The following is a 17,647-nucleotide window of genomic DNA, read 5'->3' on the forward strand; positions in this document are numbered from 1 at the left end:
GTTTCCCATTTGGTAGCAACAGACATTCCCTAAGCACTACAGGACCATCTAAGTGTGACCTAGGGCTACAATCAGGACTATTGTTTATTATGAAACTTTAATGGACAATCTGTATAACCAATGTTTGTCAGCCAAGCACAAAGCATACCCTCCTGCCACAACAGCCATTCCCAGAAACACTGCAAATGCATGCAGGAATGGACATGAGACAGGTCTATCCCAGGAATGAAACAGGAAACTATTTTGGTCAAACTAGGTAAGACAAGAAATTGGGCCACTAAAGTACCAAGACCCTGAAAGATACTCAGGTGACCAGGCAACAAGATTCTGACCAGAAAGGCACACCCAGTCAGGTATTTGCAGAATAATACAATCAACCAAGGGCGAGTGCCCACATTTGACAGGTGCTCTGTGGGGGTTTTCCAGTTCCATACCATTTAATCCTTATGCAGACTCTGAACATGGGGTACCATTAATATCTGCATTTAATACTAAGAAAACCAGATTCAGAGAGGTGAAATAACTCACTCATGGGTGCTCAGCTAATCACGTGGAGTTCAATCCCAGGTTTGAACCTAAGATGCAAGGCCTAGAATCCCATATTAACTGGAGGGATTTTAGAATTGATATTCTCTCTCTCCCTCTCCCCCCCCCCCACTCCCTCTCTTTCTCTCTTCCTCTCTCTCTCTCTGCGGGTCCCACCACCATGTACATACATGTTGAGGGCTCCCAACATAAGAAAGGTAAGTGCATTCAATTCTTTCCTGGTATATGAGCACTTAAAAGGAAACATAAATTTAAAACATTTACTACTTACAATTCCAAAACAATGTAATAATCTTCTGCATCAAAAAAGTTTTTAATCTTGATGATACAAGGCTAAAAAAAAAGAAAGAAAAGAGGAAACAAAGAAAAGTAGTGAGAAAAAAACTCCCAAAAGGGGAACCACAAATGCCACAGAATCTGAGACATTTGCCCAGAGGGTCAGGCAGGGTAAAACCAGGCATTTGGCACCCTGTCTCTGGATGCTCTGCAGTTCAAGCAGGGAAGAAAGCAGAACAGAATCTAGTCTACTCAGTGAGAACATGCAAGAAACATTCCACCCTGCTATGCTAGTGAGGAACTAGATCATATTTCCTATGCAAGCATGCCCTTCCAACTAAGAATGAAGGCCAGGTCTCTTCCCACCTTTATTATCTTCCTCACTGCCCCAGAGGTGCTCAAGGACTCTGAAGAAGTCTGATAAATGGCATGAATAAAGAAGCAGGCCGGATGGGCAGTCCAGCCACTCTACCAGACTGCAGGGTTATTTGGCTGCAGATAACTGGAACCACAGGGGGATGGGACCCTATGTAATAAGGGCCTCCCATTTGTAAGAGAAGAGGGGGAACATTCTGATTTTATAAGAACTTGTCCAACTTTTTGACTTGCCTGGGCTGCACTGAGTTAAGAGGAATTGTTCTGGGCCACATATAAAATATACAATATAGCTAACATATATAATAAGTAATAAAACTTTTAAAATATATTTATTATAAGTTTAAAAAAAAAAGAAAAAGAAGGCAAGAGGTCTGCAGGTCACAGGTTAGACATGTCTGCAGTGGTAACTAGTTTAACTCCAAAGCCTACCTAGCTTATGGCCTCACAAACACTCATGAATTATGAAGAAACTGAAAGAACCAATAAAAACAAAAAGGATCCAAACCACACTTTAACTTTTTCTTTTCATCTTTTTGAAGACACACCTTCCACTAAGACAAAGTCATCATTGCACAAAAAAGATAAGAATTTGGGAGGGGGATTGAACCCAGGTATATCCCACTAGGTCTTTTTTATTTTTAGACAGGGTGCCACTAAGTCACTAAACTGCCCAGGTTGGGCTCAAACTTGGAATCCTCCTGCAGCAAGGCTAACAATTATTTATAGCCAGCAAGGCCACCAACATCATTTGATCATATATAAGGACAGGATATTGCTATACTTATTAGATATGCTTGGTTCTATTTGGATTATACCAAATAAAATGTATGGGTTTTTATTTGTTTGTTTGCAGTACAGGGGACCAAAACTGGGTCTCACACACACTAGGGAAGTGCTCTATCACTGAATTATATCCCCAGACCAAAGGTATTTAAAAGTGTTAAAATTTAAATTTATTAAAATTAGCATTGTCTTCACATACATGATCAGTTGATGAAGTCTGTATGATACAGACTTTGGTCAAAAACTAAGTAGAACCCAAGCATGGTGGCACATGCCTGTAATCCCAGCCCTCAGGAGGGTGAAGCAGGAGGACTGGCCACAAGTTTGAAGTCAGCCTGGGTTATACAATGAGTTCAAGGTCAGCCTGGCCTACACAGTGAGACCCTGTCTCAAAAAAGCAAAACAAAACAAACAAAATAAGAACCAAGTAGAAATATCGTACAATTATTGATTCATGAAACATTTATGCGGTATTGTCTCTCAAACTTTTGTAGAAAAACTCTTCCAAACTAAATGACAGCTAGGTGCATGTACGTGTGCATCTATAGATACAAAGTAAAGAACCCGTTAATACTAGCTCTATCATATTGAAATAATTTACCCTCTTCCAATATTTTGAGATAAATCAAAATTATATATAAAACATATTTTACAAGTACTTACGTGGTTTAGTTTTTTCAAAATTTCTATTTCAGTTTCAACATTAAGAGCTGAGTCCTTTGATAAAGAAAATAAGATAATTTATTAATAACAATAGCCAATATTTTTTAAATATTTACAATTCAACTTAATTGAGTAAAGACTGCCTGAATTTAAAGAGTGCTCTATTCATACAAAGAAACAAAGACCCAGGGCCAGGGATTTAACTCAGTGGTTCCACCACCTGCTTCACAAGTGCAAGGTCCCAAGTTCGATCCCCAGCATCAAAAAAAAAAAGAAACAAAGACCCAGAGGTCAATGAATTAAATAACTTATGTAAAATAACTTTGCAAAATGCTTGGCAAATTGTAAGCATTCAAAAAATAGCCAGGTCCTGTGCCAAGCTGCCAAGCTCTTTATGTATAAGAATCATATCACATAAGTCTCCTGATCCTCAAATGAAGTGGATTCAATATTTATTCCTATTTTACAGAAGGGGCAACTGAGTCTCAAAGAAAACAAGCTACTCATCCCAGTTTGTGCTGCCAAAAACAAGCGTGTTTCCACTGTTTTCATCTGTAACTGGTAACCTCTACTTCAACTTCATTGGCTATGAAAGTATTTACATTCAAAAATGTAGTAAAATAAATGAAGACTATGGAAAAGAAGGTCTTTAATTAAACTGTATGAAGAAAATGTCAAGTGAAATCTCAAATGACTGAGGATAAACAGGCTCCGACTTCAAATACAGGCTAACATGTTCACTGAGACTCTGAAGGGAGGAAGCTTTGGGTAACTGACTTTGTTCCTCATTACAATTTCAAAAGAAGAATCAAGCAACTCAGATTCTCAGACTACACCCTCAACAAGCAAAGAGGATATAGAATTACACATTCATGTAAAATGGACTCAGCTAAGAAACCCCAGATGTTGAATTTTAAAAGCCTGCCTCTTCCTGTAAGCCGTTAACACTCATTAGTACATCAGGGTATATGTACTCTGAAAATAAAGAGGTCAGAAAGAGTCCAGTATGATAGGTACAGTGAAATTAATAAGTAAAATCTTACTCTTTAAGTTTTTTTGATCTGGTAGATATTTTCTTCTCTAAATGGAAAGCAAACCAGAATCACAGGGGAAAAGACCTATAACAAAGTGAACACAGAAAGGAAATTCCTCCTGCCATGTGAGAATGGCACTGTCTAGGGGAAAAAAATCTTTAAGGAATGTTAAAGTATAATAGCCAGAAACAGCTGGCCACAAAGGAAAATATGATTAGGAGCTATGTTCTACATTTCTTTCTTGGGTCATATATGGAAAGACTGATACATTTGGCTACATCATCCATACAGTAAATGTGGATTACAGAAAATGTGATAAAATTAATAACTACCATATAGAAATAATTTAAACAACATAACTTTGTGCTGAGGATGTAGCTAACTGGTAAGAGCATTTGCATAGGATGTTTATGAGGCCCTGAAGTGGATCCCCAACACCACAAAAAAGAAAAAAAAAAACTACAATCCATGTATCCTGAAATATTCATTGCTCTATCACCCAAAAGAGCAGAGTAATTAATCAAGAATTACCTAAAAAAAAAAAAAATTACCTAAATGACTAATCAAAGAAATAGTGGTATAAATTATTAAAAAGTTGGGACCATTCCTTTTTCGTGGATGAATGTCCACAAATCTGTCTTCAGGATCATTCAGACCATTTGTGGAGAGTTCAAGAGACAATTTCAGAACTGAATGCAAAGCAGGAAAAGCTTAAGAAATGTTGCTTTGCTGATGGTTGCAGTTCGGATCTGAAAGCTCCCTAAAGGCTAATGTTTTGAAGACTTGGTCCCCCGTGCAACAGTGGTCAGAGAGGTATCTTTGGGAGGTGGTTGCTTAATAGGCTATTGTGAGGGTGGAAACTTAAGTAGTAGACACTTGCTAGAGGAAGTAGGTCTCTGAGAGCATGCCCTTGTAGGGTATATTTTGTCCCTGGCCCCTTCCTTTCAATCTCACCCTTCGCTTCCTGGGCACCATGAGATGAGCGGTTTTGCTCCCACACACTCATCATGATGCATTGCCTGACCATAGGCCCAGAAACAACAGAGCCAAGTGATCATGGACTGAAACCTCTGAAACTGTGAGCCAAAAATAAATCTCTCTTCTCTTTAGGCTGATTTTCTCAGGTATTTTGTGACAGAAAGCTAACACACTGACCCTTTAGACACTTTCTACCTCGTTAAGGGACACACTCAGGGGAACAAGGCTGAGGAAGGGCTTGGAAAATAGATGCATTGTTACTAATGGATTGTTACTATTCTTTGCCATTGTGGTTTTTCATACTTCAAAACTTGGGGTTAGAATGATAATCATCAACTGTATAATAAACCAAAATGATACATTTTCAGGGTGCTGGGGATGTTACATTTTTGACAAATATTTCAAAATAAATGTTCAGAATAAAGTGCAGTACTTATGACAGACTGAAATTAAGTTTTTGGTAGTTTTTTAAATTTTTCTCAGTAGAGCTCTAACCCTCAAGAAGTTTCATTTCCACTATGACAATATAGAAATAGATTAAATGTTTAAAAGGATTGCATGCAAATAAAAAAAATCATGAGGTTGATGAAATGGAGATAATCATCAAAAAGAACAATGTATTATGGTATGCTCTCAAGTATATGTGGAAAAGCAGAATGCCAAGTTGTAAATACAATAAAATTTCAATCATCCAAAAAGACAGATTTGTACAAACCCAGACTAGAAAGAAAAGGAAAACTGAAAACAGCTGTAGAATTACAACGGTGGATTATGGTTGGATTTTTTTCTCTAATTTCCTTTCAATTATTGTAGAAAGTTTCGTAATAATTTTGAACTGGAAGAAAAAAAGAACCTTTATGACACATACATTACTAGGCACAACCAAATATTTTTGGACCCAGATCATCCATAAGTAAAATTTTCTAAATTAATTAAAGATACTTGAAACTTGTTAGTGTTCTTTTGGTATATATGCTTCTGAAGCAAGCACTTTTCAATGTTCTTTTCTTTGGTACCTGGGATTGAACTCGGGGTCTTGCGCTTGCAAGGCAGGCTCTGGAACCACTGAGCTAAAACCCTGGTCCCTCAATGTTCTTTGATATTTACAAGTTACTGTGTCTTGACCAATTGATTCTTCCTGAGATTGAAAATCATAAAAGATTATTTGGGGAAGTTGTACAGAAGTGAAAGGAAGACAGAAACAGCCACAAACACAGGTACTTACTACTAACTCTTTCAAAGAACCAATAGCAAATTTCCTTTTGCTGATGATCTTTATGGCTACTTTCTTACATGTTTTCCTCTCAAAAGCCAGCTTTACCTCTCCACAAGCACCACTAGAGAGAAAAACACAGACAGTGGTTTTTCAGGATATTTTTAATCATGACACCCACCATTTTTAAGTCTGCCTTGACTATTAGAAGTTAAAGACATCTTTTATTGTCCTATTATTACAGGATATAATGAAACCTTAACAATGCAAAATATTAAGGGTATAAGTGGATGTGGGCCACCCAATCACACCGAGTCAGCTCCAAATTCCATTTCTGAGCTGAGTTATTAATGACTTATCTTGAGAGGTCATGGACACACCAACTAGAACATCCTTCCCTGGCCAAAAATGAGTGTCCAAAACAAGTAACAGTAAACAGAATCTGCAGATGAATTATTTTCACTGGTACATTTCTCTGTCCTTATTCTCTGTCTTCAAAAGAATGCATAAGTCATTGATGACATTGTACCTGACATCAAATCTGAAAGTATTATACAAGTAACTTGCTTGTAGCAACCTCTCACAAAGATTTGTAGTTAAGTAGGATATTACTAGTACAGGAGGAATGCTATTCAGGATGTTACACAGCACACTTAACACGTTCATGAAGGGGCCATAATTCATGTCTCACTGTCGGGTGGCTTGAACCACCAGTGGTACATGTATGACTATCCCAACTGGGCAGTTTGTAACACTGCTGGTACAAAATAATCTAATCACTTTTACCAGTCTTTTTACTAATAAATTAATAAAAAGCCACCCAACGAGACAGTCATGCATGTACTACTGGTGGTTCAAGCCGGCAGCCACATGTTAATCCTAAGTAAGCTAGGTTTTCCAAACCTTGGGCCAGCCCAACGTAAAGGTTACCACAGTATCAATCATCTACTTTGACCTGCCTGAAATAGACAATTCAAACTATAGGTTTTGAGGGTATAATGTCGGGGACTTATCAAGACATATTTTTTATTGTGTTAAATATATATAATATATAAAACCTTTGTGATCTTTTACGAGACAAGGTTTGTTTTGTTTCGTTGGTTTGTGTGGGAGTTTTTTTCCTTCTATTTTGTGTGTGTATGTGTGTGTGTGTGCTTTGTTCTTGTGCTACTGCAGATTGCAGCCAGAGCTTCACTTGTGCTACGCAAATACTCTATCACTGAGGTACATCCCAGCTACCCCACCACCCTTTATTTCTGAGACAAGATCTTATAAAATTGCCCAGTCTGGACTTGAACTTGAAACTCTCCTGCCTCAGCTTCCAGAGTAGCTGGAACTATAGGCACTTGCATGGTACCCAACTAGTTCAATTCCCTTCCATAGCTGAATAATATTCCATTATGTAGAAATATCACATTTTATTTATTCCCTACCCCCTCATCTTTTTTTTGTACTGGGGATTGAACCCAGTGAGCACTGAGCTACATTCCCACCCTTTCTTATTTTGAGACAGGGTCTAGCTAAGTTGGCCAGGCTGGCCTTGAACTTGCGATCCTCCAGCCTCATCTTCCCAAGTAGCTGGGATTATGGCTATGTGCCAGCTCACCCAGCTATTCATCATCTTTTTTGTTCGTTTCTTTTTGGTACCGGGGATCGAACTCAGGTCCTTGTGCTTACAAGGCAGGCAGCGGAACCACTCAGCTAAATCCCTGGCCCCTATTCATCATCTTTCAATGGGCATTTATTTCAGTTGTTTTCACCTTCTATGAATTGTTTCTTAAATATGACACCAAAAGCATAGGCATAAAAAGGAAAATAGAAAAATGAGGCTACATCATTATAAATAGAGCTGTTGGGGATTTAGCTCAGTGGCACCACTGCCTACCTCACAGGCTCAAGGTCCTGAGTTCAATCCCCAGTATATCTTCTTTAGAGAAATGTCTATTTGAGCCCTTTGCTGCCTCCTCCTTTGAGATTCCTTGTCTTTTGATTGTTGACACCCAAAGGTTATTTCCTTCTATGCACTTTTTACTTTTATATTTCAAAAAGTATCAAGAGAAGTCTGAGGAAGGAGCTCATTGGTGGAGCACCTAGCATGTGTGAAGCCCTGTCCCCAACACCATGAAACAAAAACAAACAGAAATTACAGGATATATCAATAGAAAGGCCTTTGCAAGTGGGAAGAAATGGGTGAATGACATTGTATAATACAGAAAAAAAAAATCCTGAATTCTTTTCCTAAGGAAATAGTTCTCAGAGTCTGATTGGGCAGACCTCAGGAGACCCAAGACCTCCCAGGCATCCATAATCAGAATTAATTTCAGAATATTACCAAGACCTTACTTGTCTTTTCCAACTCATTTTCTCCTGAATCTACAGTGGAGTTTCCCAGGGGCTACAAAGCACATAATACCACAACAGACTGAATGAAAAATCAAATTTCAGAATCCAGCCACCTTCTGAACAGAGCCTTAGACCTCTTGGCCATCCTGACTTCAGCCACCTTCTAAATAACTCAGATGTCAAAAGGATTCATAAGAACATAGACCAATGCCTCTCTTCTTAGTAGTCTTTTGTAATAATTATTTTTATAAAATGTTATTAAGTTGTAGTAAATTTAATGAATTAATAATATAAACATTTTTCTCAATTTTAATTTCTAATACAGTAAATATCAATAGATTTAAATCAAAAAAACCAAAGCTCTTTGGGGTCAATAATTTTTTAATTTTATAAAACTGTTTTGTGATATTAGAAATCAAATCTGAGGACTCCTACATGCTAGACAAGTAGTCTACCACAGAGCTACATTCCAAGCTCTAGCCTCAATGTTTAGAAGTGGAAGGGGCCCTGAGACTAAAAATTTAGAGACCTCTGCACTAAGTTACATTCAATGGTCAGTTTTACTTCATGTTCCAAGTTGGTATAAATTCTAAACAACACAGAAATGTAGTAACTATGTATTTTTAGGTGGTAATGGGGATGTTGCAAAACTGATTATGGTGATGGTTTCACAACTCTATGAATACACTAAAACTCATTTTTTTCCCTTTAAGCTCAGGATTGAACCCAGGGTCTCACACTAAAATCTACAATTAATTTTGAAGGAGTAAATTCAGCTGGGGCATGGCTCAGTGGCCGAGTGCTTGCCTAACATGCACAGAGCCCTCTCTTTGAATCTCAGAACCACAAAGGGGGTAAAAAAGTAAGAACAAAAAGATGAAATACCTGGTGTAGAAATTATAACACACTAACAGTTGCTTTAAAAATATTATCAACAAGGGCCAGGGAGGTAGCTCAGTAGCACCGCACCTGCCTGGCAAGCACAAAGTCTAGAGTTTGATCCCCAGTACCAGAAAAAAAAAAAAAGAATTATCAACAACCAGGTGTGAAAGCACACACATATAATCCCAGCACTTGCAAGGCTGAGGCAGGAGGATAACCAGGAGTTCCAGGCCAGCCTGGGCTACATGGTGAGTTGAAGGCTAGCTTGAACTATTTGGCAAGATCCTGTCTCAAAATTCAAAAGCAGGAGCCAGGGATTTAGCTCAGTGGTTCCACTGCTTGCCTTGCAAGCGCAAGGACTCGAATTTGATCCCCGGTACCAAAAAAAAAAAAAAAAATTTCAATATTATCAACAAAAAAATACATATGGCAGAAAGAGTTCAAATTGATCATTATAAAATAAGTCAATAATACATTCATCACCAATAGTTGTCCTACAACTACGTTAAGGATAAATAATGTGGGGCCAGGGATTTAGCTCAGTGGTTTCGCCACCTGCTGCACAAGCACAAGGTCCCGAGTTCAATCCCCAGTACCAAAAATTAATTAAAAAAAAAGAATAAATAATGTTATAAAATCAGCATGAAAACTAATCAATAACAAATATGGAAGCAGAAAATGAAGTACAGTTTATATAGGAAAAAAATAACTTACCTTCCAAGAGTTTTTGATATGATGTATTCATCTCTTAATTGCTTGGGATAAACTGACTGATCATCTACAGTCAGATCAAAAAATACAAAAACTGAGAGGAAAAAAGGGCAGAAATGGGCTTATTAATTCATACAATTAGATAATTTATTCTAAAATGTAGTTATATGTACTATAAGGCAATTGTTTTTAATTACATTTAACTGTAATTCTGAAGGAATTATTTAGCTAGACTCATGCATGTCATGAAACTTTGAGAAATGTAGTCAAATTTCATCCTCCAATGGAAATACTCTTACAATGGAACAGAAAATCTGTAACATAACTGCTGTTCATATTCGCTGACCTTAGGCTATTAATCAATTGCACTAATTGAATTCCTTTTGTTCACAAATTTAAAAATCACTGTGAGCTACTTTGTAGTTGTTTATTCAGTTATTCCTTCTAGTCTCTGCTCTGACTGAAACTGTTTTAGATATATTGTTTTTAGGATGTTTAGAAAATAATACCTGAAGCTGACAACAAACATCTCCACTTGCAGAGCATAACTATATGATATTTAAGAAGGCAGATTGTTGAAGAAGTGGCTTGGTGAAGGTGACCACTTGCTTAACGTGTACATGGTCCAATATTCAAACCAGCACCACTAAATTGAGCCTTTTACACAAACACCTATAGCTTAACACTTGGCATATAAAAGGAGCTTCGTAAATATATGCAGAAATTAATTAATAGAAAAAAAGAAGAACATGAGATGAAGGAAAAGAGGAAGAGAAAGGAGGGGGGAGGAAGGATGAATTAAAAACCTAAAATAACAACTTATACATATGTAAGACTGATGTGGTACAAACTGAATCAAGGAACCAATATGATAACTCAGAGGATAGCCTATGGCTTTATGTAAAACCAATCAAACCAATTAAGCCCAAGAAAATCTGTCTGGATAGAACTTTATCATTTAAAAATCCAATAACAGCAGAATTAAATTTTGTGTGGCAATTTAATTTTACTTAAACTACATTCTATAAGAACACAAAAGTTAATTTTTCTCTTTTACACAACAGGAAGAAAACCAGTAAACATCATATTACCTTTATTTCTACATAATGAAAGTGCAATTTCAGAATTGTTACTCAAAGGACGATGTTTTCCTCTCCCTACAAGCTCTGTATTTACAAAGGTTCCATTCCCACTGTGATCTTCTATGTATGCGATGTAAGAGTTTTTAGGACCCATTTCCTAAAATAGAGGACATTTTATTTCAAAGTTTTAACAGCAGGGATTTGCAGTTAAAAGATATCCAAGAAAAATGACTAGATTACTGGTTTTCCCAAGTATATGGACATTGGTTACCTACCCTGAAAATCCGAAAGTGTTTCTTGCTATATGTCCTGTATTTATCTGTTCTTTTTAGCAGGGGTTCATCAAAGCAATAGTCACAGCTTTTATCCCTCCCAAACCAGTAGTTGTCATTAACACACTCTGTAATACAAAACCATACCAGAGGCCTGTTGAATTTTCTCTATCAGACACATTTAAAAATTGCTCATAAAATCTACTTGTAGGAAAACAGGCTAAGAAGGCAATCAAAATTATAGATTTAATTATCAAGATTTTTGTAAGATCACAAATAAGGGAGTACTGGGAGCTGTAACTCTGTGGAAGAGTACATGCCTAGCACACTTGAGATCTTGGGTTCAGTCCTTAGCACTGAAAAGGGGAGCAGGGGCACAAATTTCACAAAGGGTTTAATCAGTAATGGTTTATACAGAACCATGAAATACAAGCACCCATTAAAACTTCTCAAATAACTTTTAATGACTTGGAAAGTACTTACAATAAAGGAATTTCCTATTTATTACCTTCCTCAGGCTTCCTATTATACTTAGTATAAAATCTACACAGATGCTCAGGGTCTGGCCCCTGCCTCCATTCCAATGTCACCTGGAACCCTTGTTCCCTTGCTCATACACCCAGTCCCTCTGGCCTCCTTTCATTGCCCACGTATGCTAAGCACAATCAACTTTGTGGTCTCTCCACTTCCTTGTTCCCAACCCGAAAGGCTCCTTTCCTCTTGTCTTTTGTATCTAGACTCAAATATCATACCCTACTCAGCTTTCTGTATATGCAGATTCCCCACCACCATAATCATATCCTGCTTTATTTCCCCCTGTAAGGTTCATAATTGTACCAATTATTTATATACTGTTTCCCCAACAAAACATAAAATCCAGAGGGAAGCCATGAGTCTCTTGTTTAAGAGTATAGCTCCAGCCAGGCATGGTGGCAGATCCTTGTAATCCTAAGCACTCTGGGAAGCTGAGGCAGGAGGATCACAAGTTCGAGCCCAGACTGAATGACTTAGCAAGACCCTGTCTCAAAATTTAAAAATATAAAAGGGCTAGGGATGTAGCTTACTGTGAAGGCTCTGGGTTCAAAGTACTGCCAAAACAAAAAACAAAACAAAACTAAAAACCAGCTTTACCATGGATAACGCATATCATAGGCAATTAAATGTTCCTTGAACTGGATAAAGAAGATGTGGTTTTTTTATAAAATGAAGTACTACTCAGCCATAAAGAATGAGAACCTAGAGACATTTATAGGTAAATGGTGCACATTGAAGCCATTCCCTTAAGTGAAATAAATAAGACATACATGTGTAAATACTGAATAGTTTCTCTGGTGTGAGAAGTTGAAAGTGTAAATAAGAATCAAAATGTATAATAGATAATGTGAAATAGGAAGAAAAGGTCCAAAGGGGAAGGGGAAGTGGGAGGGGTAGGGAAAAAGGAAAGAAGGGAAAGAAGTAAATATGAGAAAAAGAAAAAATGGAAACAAAGTCATTGTAAATAGGGAGGGGGGTGGAGGGGTTGAAAGGAGGGCAGGGGAATGGGGAAAAAAATAAGAACCAAGATTTATCATGTAAAAGTACAAATTCCCAATGATGAATGTCATCATATTGTATACCTAAAATGTGCCAATAAATTTAATGAAAAAAATGTTCCTTGAAAGACAGACTAGGAAAATATTAGTAATTCATATCACAAAGGACTAACATCCCTAATAAGAGTAAATCAATAAAAGACAAACCAGTGAGAAATGAGCAAAGGATGTAAAGGGACAATTTCCAAAAGAGAAAAAAAACAAAGGATTCAAATATATGAAAAGATGTCCAATTTAACCCAATACAAAAAAATTTTTAAATCAAAAATATACTAAGTATCTACAGTTCACTTGGTAGATTCACAAAAATCAAAAAGTCTCATATTATACTGTTGCCAAGAGGTATGGGGAAGCAGATACACTCATACATTGGCAATGAAAATATAATTCATACACATTTTATACAATTATCTAGGGAGAATAATTTGCCAAGATCTATCAATATTACATATGTAGTCATATCACACTCAAAAAGGTGCCTATAAGAAAAGAGGTCTAGGGATGGGATATAGTTCAGGGGCAGAGTGCTTACCTAGCATTCACAAAGGCATAGGTTTGATCCCCAGCACCAAAAGAACCTGTCATATGGCTCAGCAATTCTATTCCTAGGTATAAACCCCAAAGAACTGAAAACAGGTACTCAAATCACTACATCAACGTTCACACCAGTACTACACACAATACCCAAAAGGTAGGAAAGACCTAACTGCAGATGAATGTACAAATTATGAGATTCACTGTAATAGAATATCAGACATCATAAAAATAAATAAAATACTAACATGTCATACAGCATGAGAACCTTTAAACATCATGCTAAGTGAAAAATGCAAGACCCAAAAGGCCACACACTGTGTGACATTATTTAAATGAAATGCAAGCTTGGTGCAGTTGTGCACAGCTCCAGTCCCTGCTACTTGGGTGGTTAAGGCAAGAGGATCACATGAGCCTGGGTCTGGGCAATAAAATGAGACCCCACCAGGAAGAGGGACAGAAGGAGGACAAGGAAGAAAGGAGGAAAAGGGAGGTAGGAAGGGAGAGAAAGAAACAAAAATGCAGAGCAGAAGAAAAACAGAGAGTAACTTTAATGGGTGGCGAGATTCATTTTGGAATGGTGGAAATGTTTTAAACTACATGTATGTGGTAATTGAACAACATTGTGAATATAATAAATGCCATGAAGTTCCATTCACTTTTTTTTTTGGTATCAGGGATCTAACTCAGGACCTTGCGCTTGCGAGGTAGGCAGCAGAACCACTGAGCTAAATCTCCAGCCCTCCATTCACTTTTAAATGGTTAATTTTGTTTGTGACCTTCACTTCAATTTTTTTAAAATTACATATGCACATACTCATTGACTGAGAAATTTCATTTCTAATAATTTATCCTATGGAATCATACATATTATGAACGGACATAAGGATATACGTACAAGGCTACATACCATTATTCTTAGCACAAAAGATTATAAACAAATGTCCTTGAGCTGTGTATGGTGGCGCATGCCTATAATCCTAGCACTTGGGAGGCTGAGACAAGAGAATCACAGGAATTCAAGGCCAGCCTGGGCTACATAGTGAGACTCTGTCTCAAAAGAAAAAAAAAAAAAAGTTCACTAGTAAGAGGCTAGTTCAATAAATCTATACATCTATAAAAAGAAATGAAGATGTTTACATTCTAATAGAAGGCTATGATATATTAAATATAAAAAGCAGGTCTCAAAACAATGTATTATCCATTACAATTACAATTAGTATAAACTTTTTTGTGGGGGGGGGCATTTTTAAGAGTCTCACTATGTAGTCCAGGCTAGCCTTAAATTTATGATTCTCCTGGCTTAGCCTCTTGAAGGCTGGCATTCATTGAAGGCTGGCATTATGCATCACCATGTTTATACAGCCAATAGTTTATACAGCTAATACTGTATAAACTTTTGATTTTTGTGGGCTTTTTGGTACCAGGGATCGAATTTAGGACCTTGCACTTGTGAGGGAGGCACTAGCACCACTGACCTAAATCCCTGGCCCTTGGTATTTTGGGGGGTTTTTTTGGTACCAGGGATCGAACTCGGGTCCTTGAGCTTGCATAGCAGGCAGCAAAACCACTGAGCTAAATCCCCAGCCCTGTTTTTTGTTTGTTTGTTTGTTTGTTAAATTCTTTTATTGGTATATTTTAGGTATACAACACAATTACATTTCTCATTGGGAACTTGTACCTTTACATGATGCATCTTGGTTCTTATTTTTTCCCCATTCCTAGCCCTCCCTTCAGCCCCTCCACCCTTCCCTATTTACAAAGACTTTATTTCCATTTTTTCCATTTCTCATCATTTTTCCTTTCCCTTCTTTCCTTTCCCCTGCCCCTCCCACTACCCCTACCCCTTTGGACCTTCTCTTCCTATTTTGCATTATCAATTATTCATTCTAATCATTGGTACATTTTAGGTATACAATATAATGACATTCATCATTGGAAATTTGCACCTTTACATAATCTCTCTTGGTTCTTATTTTTCACCCTTGCCCAGCCCTCCCTTCAACCCCTCCATTCCTCCCTATTTACAAAGATTTTGTTCCTATTTTTCCATTTTTTAATGACAAGGTCTCACTATGCCATTCAGACTGGCCTCGAACCTAGACCAATCCTCCTGCCTCAGCCTCCTGAGAGCTGGGATTACAAGCAAGCGCCACCATGCCCAGCAAAACATTTTAAAATTAGTATAAAAACAAGTGGGAAAAAGACTATATAAATTTATTTGCATATGAATTAAATAACTCTGGAAAGCCAGTAAGAAATCAGCAATACTGGGAAGTAGAGGAAGGACAGAAGTTGGATGACAACCTTGATCTTCTTTTGAATATTTACTTAATACAAATACAACCTATTCAAAAACTTAAATGAGAAACTGGGTATGGTAGTGCATGCCTATAATCCTAGAAGCCTGCAATCCTTGTACTCAGGAGGCTGAAGCAAGAAGATGGCAGTGAGTTCTGGGCCAGCCTGGGCTACATATTGTAGTGAGACCCGGTTTCAAAAGAAAGAGAAAACTTAAATGAAATGAATCAGTTAAAAAGAGTTTCCAGGGCCGGGAATTTAGCTCGGTGGTTTCGCCGACCCAAGTTCGATCCCCGGTACCAAAAAAAAAAAAGTTTCCAGCCAGGATTTGTGATGTACACCTTACAGTCCCAACACTCTGGAAGGCTGAAAGTAAGAGGCTTGCCGGTTTAAGCCCAGCCTAGGCAATTTGGCAGGCATGTCTCAAAAAAAGTTTTAAAAAAAGACTGGGGATGTAGCTGAGTGCAAAGACCCTGAGTTGCCCAGTGCAATAATAATAATAATAATAAAAATTAAAAGTTTCCACTCTAGAGGCCAGGAATGTAGCTCAGCAGTACCACGCCTGCCTAGCAAGCGCAAGATCCTAAGTTCAATTCCATGTACCAGGGAAAAAAAAGTTTCTAACCTAGATGAGGCAGCAGGAAGATTGATGAGAGGAAACACCAATGAAGGACCTCAGCACCTCTGGCTGAGGCTCTCAGGTGGTCCTCATAGAGGAAGGAAGACAGGACAAACCAACCAGCCCCTTCAGAGGGTAATGTCACAACATAATCACTAAGTAAGGCTGTGCAAGCTCTATGACCCAGCAGTTCAACTCAAGCTCTCTAATCTAGAGACATCTGCCCAAAAACCTGAGCTCCTACCTTTCACCTATACAATGACCATTATCATTCTGGGAGTGGACCACGGAGATAGCTATAAGGACATTTGCTGCAGTCCTGCTTTCTAGAGCAAAGATTGAAACCTAAGGCTCCCTTAATAGGGGGGAAAAATAGTATTTCTACTAGAAACCAGTTATGCCAGGTATAGTTGGGCACACCTATGATCCCAGCATTCTGGGAGGCTGAGGCAGAAGGACTGCCAAGTTTGAGTCCAGCCTGAGCAATTTAATAACTTAACAAGACTTGTCTCAAAAAATAAATAAATAAACATAAAAAACGGATGGGGATATAGTTCAGTATGAAGGCCCTGGATTCAAACCCCAATAACACACACAAAAAAAAAAAAAAGAAGAAAGAAAACAAACAAGTTGGAAAAATTAAGGACATGGAGAATTTAGGAGCTGAAAAGTGCAGGGATGGTGGACAGAGCAAAAGGAATGGCCGTGACAGAAGGGCTTGCTTTCACCTTGGCTCATGAAGCAAGCCCTTAGGCAGATGTGTACATGGAAGCAGGAAGAGCCAAGGTAGAACAGAAAAAATAAAGACAGGTAAAAAGGAGACAAGGGAAAACCATAACTAAAAAACCTGTACTTTAAAATTATGGGCTGGGGATTTAGTTCAGTGCTTCTGGTGCCTGCCTCAAAAGCACAAGGTCCTGAGTTTGATCCCCGGTACCAAAAAAAAGCAGATTGTAACTTCTGGGGCACAAAATTACCCAAGGCAATCCATATTAGCATTCTTTAGGTTAATTTATGCTTTTTACCTTCCACACTCATTACACCGCATATTTCTTACAAATATTATAAGCCCATAACTTGGCTTAGTTAAAAAAGTAAAGATAATGTGTCTCATTTCTCTGAATCTCCGTATTCCACCCTTGAGTGATCACTTTTAAAATTCTGCCTAATAAAGCCAGGAATTGTGGTGCACGCCTGCAATCCCAGCACTTGGGAGGCTGAGGCAGGAGGATTGCCATGAGCTTTGAGGTCAGCCTGGACTACAAGGTGAGTTCAAAGCCAGCCTGAACTACACAGTGAGACCCTGTCTCAAAAAAAAAAAAAAACTGCCTAATAAATCTTTACCAGGCCTCTTATTCACCAGTCCTAAAAATTCTTTTTCTGTGACAGGAATCAGAGAACCTGAGCACTCAGAAGGCTGAGGCAGAAGGATCTCAAGTT

The 17,647-nt window shown here is 37.9% G+C and overlaps 1 protein-coding gene across 6 annotated transcripts in view; it reads right to left on the reverse strand.

The window, feature by feature from the left end:
- Chek2 (checkpoint kinase 2) overlaps positions 1-17,647 on the reverse strand; it is a 37,604-nt gene that overhangs the window by 14,070 nt on the left and 5,887 nt on the right. For 5 of the 6 annotated variants that reach the window (XR_015446306.1, XM_021257150.2, XM_013071930.3 and 2 more), the window contains 6 exons: positions 11,165-11,289; positions 10,899-11,046; positions 9,811-9,901; positions 5,884-5,995; positions 2,647-2,700; positions 818-879 (listed from right to left, as the gene is read on the reverse strand). Coding sequence is in view for 5 of the 6 variants with exons in the window: in XM_021257150.2 (XP_021112809.1) it covers positions 818-879; positions 2,647-2,700; positions 5,884-5,995; positions 9,811-9,901; positions 10,899-11,046; positions 11,165-11,289 (592 nt within the window). In the remaining variant the exon portion in view is untranslated. The remainder of the gene's footprint in view (positions 1-817; positions 880-2,646; positions 2,701-5,883; positions 5,996-9,810; positions 9,902-10,898; positions 11,047-11,164; positions 11,290-17,647) is intronic. The other variant, XM_087198533.1, reaches the window with a different exon arrangement.

The sequence above is a fragment of the Heterocephalus glaber genome, unplaced genomic scaffold (genome assembly GCF_053883595.1).
Source record: "Heterocephalus glaber isolate CG9 unplaced genomic scaffold, H.glaber_assembly_v1.0 deba00001687, whole genome shotgun sequence".
NCBI lineage: Eukaryota > Metazoa > Chordata > Mammalia > Rodentia > Bathyergidae > Heterocephalus > Heterocephalus glaber.